Source organism: Colobus angolensis, unplaced genomic scaffold (assembly GCF_000951035.1).
Source record: "Colobus angolensis palliatus isolate OR3802 unplaced genomic scaffold, Cang.pa_1.0 Scaffold9, whole genome shotgun sequence".
In the NCBI taxonomy this organism is placed as follows: Eukaryota; Metazoa; Chordata; class Mammalia; order Primates; family Cercopithecidae; genus Colobus; species Colobus angolensis.
Genome location: NW_012122931.1, coordinates 9,747,286 through 9,768,465, shown reverse-complemented (window position 1 = coordinate 9,768,465; position 21,180 = coordinate 9,747,286). Strand labels below are relative to the sequence as shown.

Genomic DNA, 21,180 nt, shown 5'->3' with positions numbered 1-21,180 from the left:
TTAGGGCAGGTCAGAAAGTCCAAGAGTCTCAAATGGTCTGGGTAAGTTGTGAAACTATTTGTGAAAGGGAATTTATGCAAGAAATGTTGTACAATTCGAAGGTAGTTAGGTCTCCTAAATACTTCATAAAATGCCACTATGACTCTTACTGTACAACTTGCCTGCTTTACAGCTAGGTAAGGCCTGGGGACATACGGCATCAGCCACGCCCCTAGCTATGATGGAGAGTCAGACCTTATCTGCACTTCTGCCTGGTGTGTCCTAGGCAGGCTCCACACCTAGTGCAGAATTAAAATCTCAAACTTACCAAGGTTTTCACCAGAAATGAAAGTTGCTAAGAGTTAACATTATAACATGCAATTGAAACTACTAAAACAATTTTACATGCAATGTGTAAAGAAAGTAAAACTTGTTTTTGGTGAAAGATTTTAAGAAATCATGGGAATGTGAATTTTTTTTCTTCCTAAAGTATTAAAGGATTGTTTTAAGTAAGAAAAAAAAAAATCTAAAGGTTTAAACAAGTTGTGAAAGGTTTATAAAAAGTAATCGTAAGAGATTCTGTGTGTGAACATATTGGCTAAAATTAAAGGGGTAATATTCAGTTTTTCCATGAATTAAATTTTAGAATAAAAGCAGAACAGATTTTTCTTAGAGCACTCATCTGCTCTTTCACAAAAAAAATGTAAAGGGTTATAAAGGTTTATAAGAATCTTAACTTATGGTTCAACATTAAAATTCAGTAAATATGTCTAAAAGATTTTATTAAAAATTGAGTTTCATATTAATAGTACATTAATATAAAGGTGAAATCTGGCTTATTTGGTATAAAAATCATACATTATCAAATGTAAAATGGTGTTTTGCTTTCTTTGGACTATATGTGCATAAATGTGTTATTGGTATATGTTCCAAATTATGGGAAACTCCTATAATTCTAATATAACTTAGTGTATGTAATTAATAATTATAATTGTTAGGTAAAATTTTGTGTGCCACAGAAGTAACCAAATTTCTTTATCAATTGTGGCTTTAATAGTGGCTGTCCTAAAACTTTTTATCATCTACAGACCATTGTTGTCTTGTTTTAATCCTCTTTAGAAGGTGGTTTATAATTATAGAACTCTAGCAGGTGTTCTTAAATGCAGGTTTCTAATAACTTTGGAAATTGTAACATTAGAATAGAGGAAACAACTTTTAAAACTCTTATGAAGAGCTGGAATGTTCATGCATATCAAATAGAACAGGAGTTAACTGAATTAACTGGACCAATAGAAAACTAAAGTAATCTTTTTAACTTTGCTTAAATGCTGCTGATCCTGCCAGGTGCAGTGGCTCATGCCTGTAATCCTAGCACTTTGGGAGGCCGAGGCAGGTGGATCACCTGAGGTTAGGGGTTCGAGACCAGCCCGGCAAACACATGCTGAAATCCCATCTTTACTAAAAAATACAAAAGTTATCTAGGTGTGGTGGTGCATGCCTGTAATTCCAGCTCTTCAGGAGGCTGAGGAAGGAGAATTGCTTGAACGTGGGAGGCGGAGGTTGCAGTGAGCCGAGATCACGCCACTGCACTCCAGTTTGCTCAATGGGAGCGAGCCTTTATTTCAAAAAAAAAAAAAAAAAAAAAATGCTGCTGATCCTTTGTTTTTCAGAGTCAAGGAAACTTTTCATTTAAGCTATTTACAGCTTTTAGCAATTAAGTATACCCCTGTAAACAAAATTTGGAGCATATTTGTTTCTCTCTAGTTGATTTCTCCAAAATTTGGAAACTATTTGTAAGCATTCTTAATTTATGGCAATATAGTTATTTGCATAAAGTGCAATAAGAATCTGTTTTCTTTTATAATAGAACACAATTGAAGACACAGGTTATTTTACCAAGGCTTTAACTGGAATGGTGTGTACAAGGTTTCTGACCTGTGATAAGTAAAGAATGTCACTTTCTAACAGGTCCAGGAGCCCCAAGTTATCTTGGGACCCCAAGAGGAGAGGAATTTACTCAACTAATAGGTATTTGAGGGTACAAAACCACGGCTGAGCTTGGCTTTAAGAAGTCTTAACTAAGATTCCTTCTGTGGAACAGGGTTTCATCAAAGTCCATTTTAAAAGAGCCTATGTGAAAAATAATTATTCTGGCTGCACTTTATACAAATAATCAGGCCAAGTATAATAAAGTAAATCAGTCTTACCATGATTTGTCTTTAGTAAAAATGAAAAACTGGAGAATGAAATATTATGTTTCAAGAACTATGGTATACTTGCTATTAAATTCTAGTCTCATTAGTTGTTTTTAAGTTTGTTTCTGCAATTTAGGCTAACCCTGCTCCTGTGACCCAACCAGTGATCTCTGACTGCTGCTCAGAAGAAACAAGAGTGATGGGTAATGTAAAAATCTGAATCAGTATTCTAATTCTGGGCACATTACAATCAGCTAACAATCCCATATCAGCTTAGTTCCAACAGTTGCCCAGTTCATGTAAAGCCTTCTAATTTAGTTTACTTGGAATAACTTTACTTATTTTGCTTTACTCTTGTGGAATATATTGCTGTTATACTCTTTGTATAGGAATACAGGACAAGCTTACTGAATGTTTTCTTAAATTAAACACTTACTAATCTTCCAGATATCACCTTTTGTCAAAACTCAAGAGTTATGAATGGACCTTACCATATTGATGCTTTCTGACTGAGCTCCTCTCTACTCTGAATGCAAGAAACCCTCATAGTTAGGCAGGAATATCATCATCGCTATTCAGCCTGAAGAAGTTACAGAAGATGGATCTTCGTCCCTCTGCAACCCTTAGGATTAAAGGTTCTCTTATAAAAGGGCAGGGGGAAAGGTCAGAGGTGTGTGAACCAGAGCAACTACATCTTAAATGGGAGCTGGGTAAAATGAGGCTGAAACCTATGCGGATGCATTCTCAGACAGTTAAGGCATTCTGTGTCACAGGATGAGATAGGAGGTCAGCACAAAATAAAGGTCGTAACAACCTTGCTGACAAAACAGGTTGCAGTAAAGGAGCTGGCCAAAACCCACGCAAACCAAAATGGCAACAAGTGACCTCTGGTCATCCTCACTGCTACACTCCCACCAATGCCATGACAGTTTACAAATGCCATGGCAAGATCAGAAAGTTACCCTATATTGATAGTCTAAAAAGGGAAGGCATGAATAATCCACCCCTTGTTTAGCATATCAGCAAGAAATAACCATAAAAATGGGCAACCAGCAGCCCCGAGGGGTTGGCTATGGAATAGCCATTCTTTTATTTCTTTACTTTCTTAAAAAACTTGCTTTCATTATTTTGAACTGCAGGCTCACCCTGAATTCTTTCTTGCATGAGATCCAAAAACCCTCTTGGGGTCTGGATCAAGACCCCTGTCCTGTAACAATTCCACTCTGTTCTCTCCATTCTTTGTGCTCCAGCCACACTGGCCTTCTTTTGTTCCCTGACCACAACATGCTTCCTCCATCAATAAGGTGGCTGCCACACTGCTCCATCTGCTGGGACCCTCCCCTGACCCAGTGCCTCCTGTATCACTTTCTCAGGGAATTTATCTGTGACTTCCAGGCAAAGCTCTCATAAACAGTGTTCCTTCCCTTCAGAGCACTTAATTCAGTTTTAAAGCAAACATTATTTAAACTATTTGAATTAATTATTTTAGTTATTTGCCCACTTCCTTCAACAGACTGTGGAATTCATGAAAGTGAGACCATGCCTGGCTCTACTCACCACTGTATACCCAGCAAAATGCCTGGTATATAGCAAACACTCAATAAATATTTGTTGAATGCATGAATGAATAGAAACGATAAGTGAAATGAGCCAGTTACAAAGTGCTTTTACCCTTGATAATTTCTTCTTCCCCAACAAACTGTTCATTTTTTAGTGCAGTGATCACATTTCTCTTGTTCTCCATTTTATCCTGAATACTTAGGGTCTGAAACTCTAAAAACATTTATTAAATGAAGGAATGAAGGACTTAAGCTTCTAAGATTAAGCAGAATGTCAAGAGGAGAAGAATGAGAAAAGTATTTCTGACTACAGAAATAGCAAAAGCACTTATGGTACTGATGTTAAAAAGCTGCCAGTAAAAGAATATGATGCCTTAAGATACATGGGAGCTGGGAGTCAGAATAGGAAGGTCCACTTCAGCTATACTGTTTAGGTGAGTAGTTCTCACGATGACTCTAAGAAATATAAAGCAGAAGCAGCAACGCAGAAATGGGAGAAGACACAAGTGGGCATGCAGACAGTAAAAAAGGGGACTATAAAGAACATACTGAAGAGTTCAAATAACAAAGTTGTCTGGAAATATACAATGTCAGGTCAAACACTGCTAAATACTGTCCTAAGTCCACAGTCAAAAAAGGACTAAATTACACTACTACTGCTGAACTACTTACTAATATTGGTTGTAGTAGTAGCCGGCCGCAGTTACAGTAGTTAGCAGGAGCAGAAATGAACATTTATTGAGCACTTGCTATATATTTTCTCATTTTATTTTCATTACTACCCTGTTAGATAGTTTCCATCCTCATTTTATACATGAGAAAATCATACTACATGGGGCTTAAGTAATTCATTGAAAATCACCCTGCTAGTAAGCATTAACACCAGAATTAAAACCCAGCCTGTGGCTGTGAAACTCACACTTTCAGCCACTATGTTATATTCTGATTAAGAAGGTACAAAAAGATGTTAACACAATTTAGAGAGCTCCTATGAAGAATAACTAAAATGAAGTTTGGCCAGGCATGGTGGCTCATGCCTATGATTCTAGTACTTTGGGAGGCTGAGGCAGGATGATTGCTTTAAGCCAGGAATTCAAGACCACCCCAGGCAGCAAAGTGCTTGCAAAAAATTTGTGCCACTACAAAAAATTTTTAAAATTAGCCAAGTGTGGTGACATGCACCTGTAGTTCTAGCTACTTTGGAGGCAGAGGTAGGAGGATCACTTAAGCCCAGGAGTTAAAGGCTGCAGTGAACTATGACTGCACAACTGCACTCCAACCTGAGCAACAGAGTGAGACTTAGTCTTAAAACAAATGAATAAAATTTGATGCTTAATGAGATAAGCCCTCAAATAGCTACAAAACCCACCAACTTTCCCTAAGCAGTCTAGATAGCTGAGGTCATATCAGAATGATGCTAATCCAGAGTTATCTCCAATGCATGACTATACCTTGTCTTGTTATATACTGGACTGTCTAACATGGTGGCCATTAAAAATGGGCAAAAGATCTGAACAGCTCACCAAAGAACACAAACAGGTAACAAAAAAGCATATGAAGATGCTCAACATGATGTCATTAGGGAATTACAAATTAAAACAACAACATACCACTACACACCTATTAAAACAGCTAAAATTGAAAATACTGATAAAAACCAAATGCTGGTGAGGATTGGAGCAACAACTCTCATTCCTCACTGGTGGGAATGCCAAATGGTATGACCACTTTGGAAGACAGTTTGGCAGTGTCTTACATCATAGGCTTACCATACAATTTGGCAATCACACTCCTACGTATTTGTCCAAATGAGCTGAAAACTTACATCCACATAAAAATCTGCACATGAATACTTATAGCGTCTTTATTCATAATTCCCCAAAATTAGAAGCAACCAAGATATCTTTCAATAGATGAATGAATAAATGAACTGTGGTAAATCCATGCAGTCGAATATTACTTAACAATAGTGAGAAATAAGTGTTATCACACAAAGGAACCTTAAATGCATATTGCTAAGTGAAAAAAGCTAGTCTGAAAAGGCTACATATGGTATGATTCCAACTAGATGGCGTTCTGTAAAACGCAATACTATAGAGACAGAAAAAAAACCAGTGGTTGCCAGCAGCGGTGGGTAGGGGTAAAGAGATGGAGCACAGGACATTTTTAGGGCAGTGAAGCCATTCTGTGTGATACAACCATTAGAGCTGCACAAGAGTGAACCCTAATGTATAACTACTGACTTTTGTTAACAGTAACAATATTGGTTCATCAACTTTAACAAATGTACCACATTAATGTAAGATATTAGTAACAGGAGTAAAATGAGGGATTGGAAGGATATATGTGGGAACTCACTGTATTTTCTGTGCAAATTTCCTGTAAACCTAAAACTGCTCTAAAAAAATAGTCTATTAAAAATTTTTTAAAAAACAAAGCATTAAAATAAGATAGTTTTTATAAAATGAAAATCACTTACATGAGTCAAAAAACAAAAACCTCACAAAATTATTAACATATCTAAAACAGAAGGCAAAAGTAAAAGACTGAAGAAAGAGCAAAGAAGAGCAGGAAGAAAAAAAGCTCAGCTTGCTGAAATGAAGCAAACAGGCAAGACACAATCATAAACAGAACAAATAAGATCAGTTTATACTGAAGTAGAACTGATAATAAAGATATAAAACACATCAATCTTTATGTGAACTGAAATATATAAAGTATAAACTGTTGGAATATTAGGAAAAGTTAACATAAACACACAAGAAAATGGAAACTTTAATGTATTTCTCTTAATCATCCATAGACCAAATAATCAAAAACCCTAAGATAATAGAAATAAGTAATTAATGATATTGACTTAATAAGTATATATTGAAGTCTACAACCTATAGAGAATAATTATTCCAGAAACCATGGAATAGTTACCAAAAAATTATAGTACAGTAAGCATCCAAATATACATAAATCTCTTAGGGAAAAATTTTATAGTCCACATTTTCTGATCAAAATTCAATAAACAAGAATAACAAAGTCTAAATTTTAAAATTTGACCATTTAGAAATTGAAATTATTTCAGTTAAGTTTGTTCCAAATGTTTTTCCCAAAATCAGTGCATCAAAACAAGCAGGAAATATGCCTAAATATCATATTCCAATCTTGCTCAAGAGTTAACAGACCTAAGAGTAAAAGAGGCCAAAAATTCCTGCCAAATTCTCCATTCCTTCACTGGGGCCAAAGTCTACTACTATAGACAGTTTACAAGGCACAGCAACAGGAGAACAATATTCTTTTTTCTTTTTTTTTTTTGAGACAAAGTTTTGCTCTTGTTGCCCAGGCTGGAGTGCAATGGTGCGCTCTTGGCTCACTGCAACCTCCGCCTCCCAGGTTCAAGTGATTCTCCTGCCGTGGCCTCCCAAGTAGCTGGGATTACAGGTGCCCGGCACCATCCCTGGCTAATTTTTGTATATTTCGTAGAGACAGAGTTTCACCATGTTGACCAGGATGGTCTTGAACTTCTGACCTCAGGTGATCCACCCGCCTTGGCCTCCCAAAATGTTGGGATTACAGGCATGAACCACTGTGCCCAGCCCGAGAACAATATTCTTAAATGGTTTTCTTGACAACCAGGCTGAAATTGGTGGGCCACTCTTCACGTGCATCCAGCAATTCCCCCTCTGTGAATGAAAAGCTCTTTCACAGGGCCAACCCACTGGAAAAGACCAAATAAGGATCTATTCCAACACTAAGTACAAACAGGCTAGAAAGAAAATACCTCACATTACACTGCCTGACAGGAGATCCCAGGGATTCACTTTATAGACTGTATTACAGCAAACAAACCTGAGAAATCCAATGTCACCAAGAATTGTAAAAAATTTCAAAAGACCACAGTTTAAATTTGATGTAATTGTGTAATTCGAAATATGGAACAACTATTTAAAAATATCAACATGGAATATAAATAAGATGTAATCTCTGAACTTCAGAGGTTTACAAATTAGTACAAGAGATAATCTCTATTTTGTTTTTAGAATTCTACATGTAAAGAAATTGTTAATTACATTGTTTGGATCTTCCTTATCCTTAGCAATTTTGGGTTTGCTTTGTTCATCAGTGTCTGATAGGAAGGTACTGAAATGTCCTGTTTTAATTATACATCATTCAATGCCTCTTTATAATTCCCTTAATATTTTGAGACTGTTATAGATGTGTTCACAGTCAGACCTATTATCTTAGTGGATTATTCCTTATTTCATTACGTAGTTTACCAAAATATCTGTATTGGTATGCTTTTGCCTTAAATTCTACTATTTGAGTTACTTCCAAACTCTCCCCTCAATCTCCATCTCCCTTGGCCAAGTGAAATTGGAGGCTCTGGCCAACGGGAAAGGAGAAGACAGAATAGCCACCTGACAGCTTTTGGACTGGGAAGGAACTAGGGAGGGAGGGGAGGGGTAACTGTGTCATTTTATTTTAGGTATCTGGTGAGCAGTACAACACTAAAAAATTGTTAAATTTCATAAATTATCTTCTAGTAGGTGAGTAGTTTGTATTTATTGCAATTAATTATGTATTTGGACAAATCTACATCTTACTTTGTGTTGTTTCTTGCCTCTTTTCTCTGCTTTTTATTCTTCTTCCTCACCTTCTGTTGAATTGATACACTTTTATTGCCTATTTTTCCCTTTACTATTTAGAAAGCTATAGGATTTTTTTCTTCTTTAGTAGTTACTCTTAAATGTTTAATAAAATGTGTGGCTAACATTCTCCTAAGTTTCACTTATATATTCATGTATCTAAAGTTATAAAGTCATTCTATTCTCTTAATCTGAACACAAGCTCAGGATGCTTTAGTTACCCACTGATCTTTTCCCTCCCATCTTCCATAATATAGTTGTCTAAAATTTCAGATCACATTTTAAAATATACACACAAATTACTATCGAAGTTTTACTTTATAGTTAGTAGTTAACCAGATTTACCAACATATTTTATGAATTTCTTTGTCCACCACTATTTCTTGCAACAAATTCCTTTCCTCAGTGTCCAGTTTCCTTCTTGCTGAAGGACTCCTGAAGAGGTTCTTTAAACCAGCGGTTATCAGAGCATGGTATGTGGACCTCTAGAGGTCCCTAAGGCAAAAAATATTTTCATAATACCACTAAAACATTGTTTGCCTTTTTCACTGGGCTGACATTTACACTGACAGTGTAGAAGCAATTGTGGGCAAAATTACTGGCACCTTACGAGTCAAGTAGCTGGGATTACAGGCGCCACCATACCCGGCTAATTTTTGTATTTTTTATAGAGACGGGGTTTCACCAGGTTGGCCAGGCCGGTCTTGAACTCCTGACCTCAAGTGATTCGCTCTCCTGGGCCTCCCGAAGTGCTAGCATTATAGGTGTGAGTCACCGTGCCTGGCCTATTTTAAATTAAAAAATATTTTAAACTTTTCTCAGAATTAATTTCTACTATGATAAATATTGACAGGTATTACTCATATAAACAAAAGATCTTTGGGGTCCTCAATAATTGTTAAGAGTATAAAGTGGTCACAAGACCAAAAAGTTTATGAACCAGCTACTTTAAATGAAAGAACATGTGTGGTAAAATCTCATGGTCTTCGTCAATAAATGCCTTGAAAAATCATCATAAAATGGAGTTATAACTATTTTTCCTCAGCACTCTGAAGGCATACCAATGACTTCTAGCATCTTCTGTGGCTGATACAGAATCTGTTGTTAGTCCTGCTGTGGTTCCTTTGTCAGGAATATTTGTCTTCCCTCTGGTAACCTTTATAACCTGCACTTCCTCTATACCCTTGATATTCTCCAGTTTCACTACAATGTATCCAGGTATGAATGAGCATTTATTTCTGCTGTCTGGCACATGGAAAATGCTTTAGAAAAAAAAAAGTATTGTTTGATTTTGTTGTTGTTGTTGTTCTTTGCTTGTTTTGTTTTCTTGAGACGGAGTCTCACTCTGTTGCCCAGGTTGGAGTGCAGTGGCATGATCTCAGCTCACTGCAACCTCCACCTCTCGGGTTCAAGCAATTCTCCTGCCTCAGCCTCCTGAGTAGTTTGGACTACAGGCACGTGCCACCATATGCAGCTAAGTTTTGTATTTTTAGCAGAGACGGGGTTTCACTACGTTGGCCAAGCTGGTCTTGAACTCCTGACCTTAAGTGATCCTCCCACCTCAGCCTCCTAAAGTGCTGGGATTACAGGCATGAGCCACCATGCCCGGTCTGTTTTTTAAATTTTTATTTTTGAAATGATTATGATCTCACAGGAAGTTGGGAAAATGGTGCACAGAGTCCCCTGAATCTTTCACTCAGATTTCCCCAGTGGTGACATCTCATGTAATTGTAGTCCGGTATCAACACCAGGGAAATTGACACTGGTGCAATACTATTAAGTCTATAGACACTACTCAGGAAATAACAGGTGCTGGAGAGGATGTGGAGAAATAGGAACGCTTTTACACTATTGGTGGGACTGTAAACTAATTCAACCATTGTGGAAGACAGTGTGGCAATTCCTCAAGGATCTAGAACTAGAAATACCATTTGACCCAGCAATCCCATTACTGCATATATACCCAAAGGATTATTAATCATGCTACTATAAAGACATACATACACATATGTCTACTGCGGCACTATTCACAATAGCAAAGACTTGGAATCAACCCAAATGTCCATCAATGATAGATTGGATTAAGAAAATGTGGCACATATATACCATGGAATACTATGCAGCCATAAAAAAGGATGAGTTCATGTCCTTTGTAGGGATATGGATAAAGCTGGAAACCATCATTCTGAGCAAACTATCACAAGGACAGAAATCTAAACACTGCATGTTCTCACTCATAGGTGGGAATTTAACAATGAGGACACTTGGACACAGGGCAGGGAACATCACACACTGGGGCCTGTCGTGGCATAGGGGGAGGGGGAGGGATGGCAATAAGTGAAATACCTATTGTAAATGATGAGTTAATGGGTGCAGCAAACCAACATGGCACATGTACACATATGTAACAAACCTGCATGGTGTGCACATGTACCCTAGAACTTAAAGTATATATACATAAAAAAAGACTATAGACATTACTCACTTTTCGCCAGTTTTTACATGTACTCATGTGTGTGTCCTGTAGTTCCACACACTGGATTACATGTATATATTTGTGTAATCATCACCAGGATACAAAACTGTTCCATCATGACAGAGCAGCTCTTTTTCACCACCCGTTTATAGGTGGACTGCCTCCCTAACACTGTGCCCGTCCCCTGGCAACCACTCAATTGTTCTCCATCTCTATACTTTTGTCATTTTGAGGATGTTACATAAATGGAATCGGGTGACATGAAACTTTTAGAGATTGGCTTTTTGCACTACGTGAACCCACCCAGGTCACTGCACGCATGAAAACGGTTTGTTCCTTTTCTCTTGACAGTAGTATTACTTGGTATGGAGGTACCACAATGTTTAACCATTTACCTGCTGGAGGACATTTAGGTTGTTTCCAGTTTTAAGTACAAATAAGGCTGATATAAACATTTGTATACAGGTTTTTATGTGAATGTAAGTTTTCACTGCTCTGGAATAAATGCCTAGGAGGGCAATTGCTGGGTTGTACGGTAAATTAATGTTTAGCTTTATAAGAAACCGCCGAAGAATTTTCGAGAATGACTATACCATTTTACATTATCAACAGAAATGATGTATGATACAGTTTCTCTACATCCTTGCCAGCAATTGGTGTCATCACTATTTTTTATTTCAGCAGTTCTAATAGCATGTGGTTTTCATTTGCATTTTCCTGATGGTGAATGTTGCTGAGCATCTTTTCACGTGCTCATCTGCCATCTGCATGTATATCCTCTTCAGTGATAGGCCTGTTTACACCTTTGCCCACTTTCTGATCAACCGTCTCAACTTTTCACTGTTTTCAGTTCTTTACATATTCTATGTATGTCTTTAGTCAGATATGTGGTTCACAAATATTTCCTTCCAGTGTGTAGTTTGTCCTTTCATCCTCTTAACAGGGTCTTTTGCAGAATAACTATTTTTAATTTTAATGAAATCTAACTTGCTCTAGGTTTTCTCCTGTTTTTTTCCTACATTTTACATTTAAGTTGTGATTTTTAATTAATACAAGATATGTGATTTAGGTTGGGTTTTTTTCAGCTTATAGAAGTTCAATTGGTCCAGGACCATTTGTTTAAGAAAAAAAAAAGTCTCTTCTTCTGCCATCTAATTTACATGTGTTTTTAACATCAAACCCACTCATATATCAGTTCTGGGAAATTCTTTGGCATTATCCCTTCAAATATTGCTTCTCTGCTATTCCCTTCCTTCTCCACTTCGCACGTGGGAGCCTCTGAATCTTTCCTCCATCTCTCTTATCTTTCATTCTTTGTACCTCTTTATCTCTTTGTACTATATCCTAGGTTGAATTCCTCAGTATCAACTGTCTTTCAACTCATTCTCTCTTGAACTGTGACCAGTCTAGAGTTTATCCCAATTGTATTGATTAATACAATTATTAACACAATTAGCTGTGTACACAACTAGCTGTATAACCCTGGGCAAGTTCCTCTCTTGATTTCAGTGCCTGCCCTAAGTAATGTTTTAATTTAATACAATTGTATTAATAATTGTATTTTATATTTCCAGTACTGTACTTTTAATTGATTCTTTTCTAAATTCAAATTTGCCTGCTTTTGTTTCATAATTTCCTAGAAGTTAACCATGAATGTTATTCCTTCCTTCATCCGTTCGGTGATCTTAAACATATTTATTTGAAATTAATTCTCAGATTGCTTTACTATATTCTGTTCCCAAATTAATCTCCTGATTGTCTGTTTCTTGGTACTAGCTATCCTTGTGTGCTTTGGAATTTTAATTTGCTGAGCTCTTCTGGAATGAGAACCCTTGCTTGCTCTCTCTCTCCACTCACTGTCAGTGCTTTTACACATATTGCCACCAACCTCTACCCTCATCCAAACAGAGGCCTCCAGACCAGAATCAGGTCTTACACTGACAGCTCAAGGTTCCTGTAATACTAGGGTAACATAAACCCAGCCATGCCACAGTCAGGTCCTGGTTGCACTGCTCTCTCTATTCCCCAGAAACACAGACCCGAGCAGCCTTGTTCAGCTTCTTTTCATAGGTATGACAGTCTCACCCCAGCTTCTAGTTTCTGTCATTTCCTCTGGTCCCCATCCAGGGATGCAGTTCCTTTGGTCCCATACCCTCACGTAGTATTTCCCACTCTTTTTGACACCATGACGTATGGAGAAAATAACAACATTTGCACAGTACACAGCTAGATGGATGAGACTGTTCCCTCACCAGGAATGATTGGCTGAGGGCTCTGATCATCACCCATGCCCTGACTAGCCGCCCTGAAGCTTGAGAAAAATCAGTATTTCATACACTGGTAAACTTATCCACAGCATGCTCTAAGGACAATAATATCCTAAAATAATGGACTCCTAGCACTCTCTGCCTGTTTCTGTAGTTGGTTCTATTTCTAGTCCACCAGGATGCTTATCTTGCTATTAAAGTACAAATATGTTAATAGCATTTCATTTACTATTATTATGTATTTGGAGCAGAATATAGAATTTAAAGCATGAACTTCAAGGTGCGTCATAACCATGCTTTTTCCTCTGTTGGAATGCCCTCCTCTCAACCTCTCTACATGACTTTTTCCTACTGCTCCCTCAGGTTTCAGTTTAGATGTCATTTAATCAAGGGAGATTTTCACGACGCCATTTTCACCCCAAATGTGGGGTTAGATCTCCTTGTAAGTACCTGATTTTACATATAACTGTATTGTGTTGTTATTACCTATTTACCTTAAACAGAAAGCTCCCTGACGGCAGGAACTGCCTCTTTCACTTCTGTATTTCCAGATCTAGCACAGTGACTGCAGTAAGTACAAACACAATAAATATTTTCATTTCACCTATAACAGAGTTCCATGGTGGAGAGGATAATGTGATAGTGAAGATATGGAGCTCTGGAGTCAGAGACTGTTGGTTTTAATACTAATTCTACCACTTATTGTGTGATTTAAGAAAGCTACTTAGCCTCTCTTAGTTTCCTCATCTATAAAATGTACATCACAGTCCAACTCCTATCTCTGTTACTTACTAGCTGTGTAACCCTAGGCAAGCTCCTCTCTTGATTTCAGTGCCTGCCCTAAGTAATGTTTTAAGAATCACATCAAAGGCTGGGCGCAGTGGCTCACGCCGGTAATCCCAGCACTTTGGGAGGCCGAGGCAGGCAGATCAAGTGGTCATGAGATACAGACCATCCTGGTTAACACGGTGAAACCCCGTCTCTACTCAAAATACAAAAAATTAGCCAGGCGTGGTGGCGGGTGCCTATAGTCCCAGCTACTCGGGAGGCTGTGGTAGGAGAATGGCGTGAACCCGGGAGGCAGAGCGTGCAGCGAGCCAAGATCGTGCCACTGCACTCCAGCCTGGGCAACAGAGCGAGACTCTGTCTCAAAAAAAAAAAAAAAAAAAAAAAAAAGAATTACATCAGACAACATCTATAAAGTCATCAGTTCTGTGACACCTTTTCCTGTTTTCTTGTTCCCACTTCATGCAGAAAAAGGAGGCCCTCACAGCTCACCCTTGAGGAGTGGTGCTGACTGAACCATTTTCTAAGCCTAGGTGGCATCTTGGTGAAAGGCTTTCTCTGCCACCAGAGCTTTGTGTCCACAACTCATTCAGGCAAAGTGGAGGGCAATGTCAATGAGAATTTGAAAAAATGATTTTATGTGTCATATTTAATTTACCTAAAGAAATTTAATATACCTAAAGAAAAATAAAAACAACTAACTACTGGACTGGATCATGCTAACTCCGAAAATGTGAGAGGGGAAGAGAACATCTCCGTAAAAATCCTTCTTTTTTTTTTTTGACACGGAGTCTTGCTCTGTCACCAGGCTGGAGTGCAGTGGCGCGATCTCGGCTCACTGCAACCTCCACAGTGATTCTCAAGCGATTCTCCTGCCTCCGCCTCGTGAGTAGCTGGGATTACAGATGGTCGCTACCATGTCTGGCTAATTTTTGTATTTCAGTAGAGAAAGGGTTTCACCATGTTGGCCAGGCTGGTCTCAAACTCCTAACCTCACGTGATCCGCCCACCTCGGCTTTTCAAAGTGCTGGGATTACAGGTGTGAGCCCCTGTGCCCAGCTGAGAGTCAAATTTTAAAATGAAGGCATCTACTACATTTTGCCGTGTTCTAAACACTACTGCTGGAAAGAACATGTAAAACTAGAAGAGAATGCCTGTCAGAAGAAATTCAAGTAGGGGAGAGGCAATGCTTTAAAGAGAGCAAAGCACTTTAAAGTTCAAATTATAACCATAGAGGAATAGAGAGCCTACTTTCAAGCACTACATTTTAAATATAATTATTTAATGAAGAACAGAGCCTAGTGACTGAGAGAAAATTAGAGCCGTTAACTGATAAAGAAAACTAAAATTCAGACCAAAGGTTCTAGAGAAGGCAGAAGGAAATAATGCAAAAACCTTGGCATCAAACAGACCTGGAATCAAATCCTGACTCTGCCATCTCTCACTGTGCAACCTTCAGCTAGTAACAGCTCTGAACCTGAGCTTCCACCTCTGCAGAAGGAGGATCATTACCCTCGCCTCCCAGGGAGCCGGGAGGATCAAAAGAGATTCCAGATACCAGCTATGAAGTGCCCAGCCCAGTGCCCAATGCATAGTTGGTGCTCCAAAAACATCAATCCCCTCCCATTCCCTTCCAGGTTGCTTTATTAGCAGGGATCATAAAAGGGTTTGGAAATTACTAAAAATCCATGTTCTCATGTCTATAATTCACAAACTTCTAAGTTTATTTTGCAAGCTGATTCTCTGAGATGCACAGGCGCAAGACCTGGTGAGCACCCAGAGCTGGATCAGTGCAGAGGTGTGGTTCCAGGCCAATGTCTAGAAAGACTGACCAGCCTAGAAGACACCTTGGGTGGCCAAGAGACCGCCAGAAACTAGAGCAGCCAAAAAGAGAATGGATTACTTGAGCTTCGGCTCCCGTCCTTCGCTTGTATACTGCCAGCAGATGAGCCCAATCAGGTCCTGCACCCTGGCGCTGGCCATTGTCACCACGGTCATTGGCAGCAGTCTGTCCTGGCTCGAGTGCAGAGGGAGGTAGACATCGATCTTCTTGGTTGCCGTTGTACCTACATGACCCTGTGGACAGAGCACACAAGTAAGAGCAAAGCACACTGCCACAGTTATACAGACCCTACTGCACAGCCATTTTTCATCCTTGCTATACAGACCTGCTGTGAGCGTGGAATGGTCCCAAAGTGGAAACACTGTCAAGTTTCAAGGATGTTTTTTTCTTAAATTTTCATTTTCTAATAAATTAATGGATTGGGATCTGCCAGCAGGAAGGTAAATGGGCACTACAACTAAGAGGAACAAATAAGAGTGGTGAGTAGAATTGATGTTTGGTGTTAGGAGGCTGGCTAGGCTACTAACTCAATGTGTCCTTGGACCTTAGCACTAGGTGCCTCTCTGGCAACTGCCTTGTCCCTCCTTGAGACAATGAGATGAGCTGCCTGGGAAGCTGCCATACTCTCCCAGGAAGGATTTAGGCCCGCAGCACTGAAACAAGTGCTTGCCTTCTCAGAGACTATGGAGGCTAGTTCCACTACACAGTACATCTATTTTCTTCAGTACCACACAGGTTCAAGGGCCCTTTGGTCCTCCATTATCACCCTAACTACCATCCCCACACTGCTGGATATATTCCCACTCCCTCACACACCTACCACTCCTCCCGCCTGTGTGTTCCACTCTGCCCTCGAGAGCTCCTGTGCTCATCAGCAAACACCCATAAATCCTCAGCTGCTTTTTAAAACTATTTCCTCTACCTCTTGGACTTCACTGAACCTCTGGTGTCCTGTTAAAAGAGGACTGCTTTGCTTTTTTTTTTTTTTTTTCAAATAACCCCTGCACCCTCAAGGCATGCAAGAGTAGGCATCCTTGCCCCCGCTAACACTTCCAATCTAGTGCTTTCTCTTTCATGAAAAAATCCTTGTTCTTTTGAGACCCAGGCCATCCAACCACACCATCCTCTCCCCCTCCTTTTGTGTTTCTGTTATCTGCCAACCTTCTGGCCATTCCCCTCCCTCACAGAAGGCTTGCACGCTGGCTCAGTCTTCCTTCCCACCCATGCAATATGTTCACTACACAGAGTATATAGAAAAGTGTCACAGAAAATGAGTTCAAATCAGAAACTTGATTGTCCCTCACTCCCTCCTATCCCAAGTCACAACAACAGCCCCCCTTATTTTAATAATATGTGCTGCCACCACTAAGCCAGCTGCTCATCTCAACAGTGTTGATGCTTCCTCCTCCCTCACACTGCCTATCTACTCTATTAGGAAGTTCTAACATCTCCACTTCAAAAATATATTTCAATGGGGAAAGCATAGCCTTTTCAACAAACGATGCTGGGACAAGTGGATAGCCAGATGCAAAAGAATGAATTTGGGCTCCTGCCTCATACCACATACAAATATCAGTTCAAAATAAATCAAAGATCTAGATATAACAGGCAAAACTATAAAATTCTTAAAAGGAAACAGGTGTTAAATCTTCATAACTTTGGATTAGGCAATGATTTCTTTAATATGACACCAAAAGCATAAAAAACAAAAGAAATAAACTGAACTTCATTAAAATTAAAAACTTTTGTACCTAGGCCAGGCACAGTAGCTCACGCCTGTAATCCCTGCACTTTGGGAGGCCAAGGCAGGCAGATCACTTGAGGTCAGGAGTTTGAGACCAACCTGGCCAACATGGTGAAACCCCCTCTCTATTAAAAATACAAAAATTAGCCGGGCTTGGTGGCAGGTGCCTGTAGTGCCAGCTACTGGGGAGGCTGAGGTAGGAGAATTGCCTGAATTCAGGAGGCAGATGTTGAAACGAGCCAACATCATGCCACTGCACTCCAGCCTGGGCGACAGAGTGAGACTCTGCTCAAAACAAAAATAAACAAACAAACAAAAACAACTTTTGTGCCTTAAGGATACTATTAAGATAGTAAAAAGATAATCAAAAGAAAGGCAGAAAATATTCACAAATCATACATCTGGTAAGGCTCTACTATCTAGAATACGTTAAGAAGTCTTATAACTCAACAAGAAGACAAAATTTTTTAATGGGCAAAGATTTGAACAGACATTTCTCCAAAGAAGATATACAAATGACCAATAAACACACGAAAATTGTACCATATCATTAACCATAATGTAAATTACTTCTTACCCACTAGGGTGGCTATAATTTAAAAAAAGCAAAATCTCCAAACAACAACCCAAAATCCCTAAAAATAGCAAGGATTTGTGAGGATATGGAGAAACTGGAATCCTCAGACACTGTCAGTGGGAATGATGCAGTCATTGTGAAAATGTTCAGCAGTTTCTCAAAATGAAACATAGAATTATCATATGACCAAGCGATTCCATTCCTAGGTATACACTCCAGAGAACTAAAAACATAAGCTCACATTAAAACTTCGACAAAAGTTCACAGCAGCATTATTTATAATAGCCAAAGAATGAAAACCACCCAAATGTCCACTAACTAATGAATGGATAAATAAAATCCATAAGATAGAATATTATTCAGCCAAGAGAAAGAAAGAAGTACTGATACACACAACATGGATGCACCATGAAAACATGCTAAGAGAAGGAAATCAGACATGAAAAGCCACTACTGTATGAACCCATTTATATGAACTGTTCAGAACAGGCAAATCCATAGAGACAGAAAGTAGATTAGTGATTGGCAGAAGATGACAAGGATGGGAAATTGGGAGGTATGAGGTTTCTTTTGGGGGTGATGGTAATGTGCTGAAATTGGCAGTAACAGTTCATAACATTGTTAATATATTAAATACCACAGAACTGTACACTTTAAAATGGTTAAAATGGTAAATTTTACGTAATATTTTATCTTAAGAAAAAAAGTGAAAAATATGTATTTCAAAACCATCTCACTTCTCTCCATTTCCACTGCCACCAAAATTACCATCAGGTCTCACCTGAACTATTGTAACAGGTCCCAAATTATCCTACAGTACTTTTGCTTTATCTGATTTGTTCTCTACACACAAGTTAGATCTGTTTTTTAAATTCAGATTTGATCATACTACATCCTGTTTAAATTCCTTCGATGAGTGGCTCCCAAACACCGTGAACAAAATCCAAACTCCTTGCAACATCCAACAAAGCATGGCATGATCTGGCCCCGTCTACCTCTTTAACATCATCCACTGCCACTCCCCCACCTGCTCATCAGACTTCGGCTACACCGGCCTTCTGGAAGCACCCTCAATATACCAGCATGTGTGCCTGTGTGTACCTTGCTTGCATTTCCCACTTCCCAGGGCTTAGCAGGTGCTGTTCACTGTATCTAGAGAGGCTCTTTTTCATGGCTTTGCATGCGTGACTCCTCATCCTCTAACGTGTGCCCTTGGGAGGTTACTTAATCTCTCTATGCTTCTGTTTCTTCATATGTAAGAGGAGGAGAACGGTAGGACCTACCTATCATAAGACCCTTATGAGAATTATTATTACTTATTATTATTTATTATTATACAGGGTTCAGCTGTCACTGTTAACACTCCTTTTACAGTTATTCTCTCACACATATCCTGTTCATTTTCTTTAGAGCGCCTAACAATTGAGATGATTTATTTATGTACATCTTTTTTTTTTTTTTTTTTTTTGAGACGGAGTCTCGCTCTGTCGCCCAGGCTGGAGTGCAGTGGCCGGATCTCGGCTCACTGCAAGCTCCGCCTCCCGGGTTTACGCCATTCTCCCGCCTCAGCCTCCCGAGTAGCTGGGACTACAGGCGCCCGCCACCTCGCCCGGCTATTTTTTTGTATTTTTTAGTAGAGACGGGGTTTCACCGTGTTAGCCAGGATGGTCTCGATCTCCTGACCTCGTGATCCGCCCGTCTCGGCCTCCCAAAGTGCTGGGATTACAGGCTTGAGCCACCGCGCCCGGCCTATTTATGTACATCTTTAGTGTATGCTTTTGCCACGAAGTTTCCTCTGAACTTCCATGAGAGCAATGTTAAGGTCTGCTTTGTTTACTGTTCCATACATAATGCCTGGCCCTGTGCCTGGCACACAGAAGACCCTGAGGAAAAAATCTGTTGAACTACAGAATGAATGTATGAATGACTCAAGTGCCTGCCAGGACACATGGTAGGAACTGAATAATGTTAGTTTTCTCCATTCCTCTTGCCCTTCCTCTATGGGTCCATTTCCTGGTCATAGATGAAAGTGGAGGGACTTGACCAATCATGTGGTTCCATCTTTAACTCTATAATTCTATCATTCTGAGGTGAAAAAGGTCAGTACAGGGAAAGGAAATAAATGAAGTCAGTTTAAAAAACATTTTTAGAGTAATTCCACTTTGCATATAATCCAGCATCCATCATTAGATCGATTGATTTTTTTCCCTCAGCCTCATCTGTATGTTATAAAGCAACTAGTAAAAACATAATTATCCTACATAATGCATGCACCCACACTTGCGCTCTCTTGTACATGTGCACTCTTTTTCTCTCTCGTACGCAATCACATGTGGGCATACACACATTCCCTTGCATGGTTTTCAGCTCTTAAATAATAATTTCAATGGCTAACAAAGACTTCACTAAATAACAAGTGTTTTGGCCTGGTCGGACAGGCAAAGGGTTACAATGCAAACAGTGGGAATCTTTCTGGAGTGGGTTGATAGCCCTCATATTACCCTCCTTTGCAGACCAAGATCAGTTGCTTGTCACTGTTCTCTCTTTTTATTTCTGTTTATTCCTCTTCCTCCTGAAGCACTAGAACTAAGGAGCTATAGAGATCACAATATCTCAAGATATGAAGACTCAACAAGATGAGAAATGTGAATGTCCTTCATAAACTGTAAGGTGCTTTAGAAATGCAGAGCAGATGCCAGAAAGGGCCTCTGTTGAAATTAGACCCATTTCTATTACTCAAGCCTACTACAAGGTCACATGAGGCCAAGAACAGGTACTGTAGGAGCCCTAATAATATTGATTACTGTAACAAGAGCTAGCATTTAGGCCAGGTGCAGTGGCTCACGCCTGCAATCCCAGCACTTTGGGAGGAAAAGGCGGGTGGATCCCCTGGGGTCAGGAGTTCGAGACCAGCCTGGACAACATGGTGAAACCCCGTCTCTACTAAAAATACAAAAATTAGCCGGGTGTGGTGGTGGTCACCTGTAATCCCAGCTACTGAGGATGCTGAGGAAGGAGAATCGCTTGAAACTGGGAGGCGGAAGTTGCAGTGAGCCGAGATGGCGCCACTGCACTCCAGCCTGGGCAACAAGAGCGAAACTCTGTCTCAAAAAAAAA

General features: G+C 39.4%; 1 protein-coding gene across 1 annotated transcript in view; it reads right to left on the bottom strand.

The window, feature by feature from the left end:
- Positions 1 to 21,180, bottom strand: part of MAPKAP1 (mitogen-activated protein kinase associated protein 1) — a 268,575-nt gene that overhangs the window by 130,755 nt on the left and 116,640 nt on the right. The window contains 1 exon segment of the mRNA XM_011931379.1: positions 15,803 to 15,975. Coding sequence (XP_011786769.1) covers positions 15,803 to 15,975 — 173 coding nt within the window.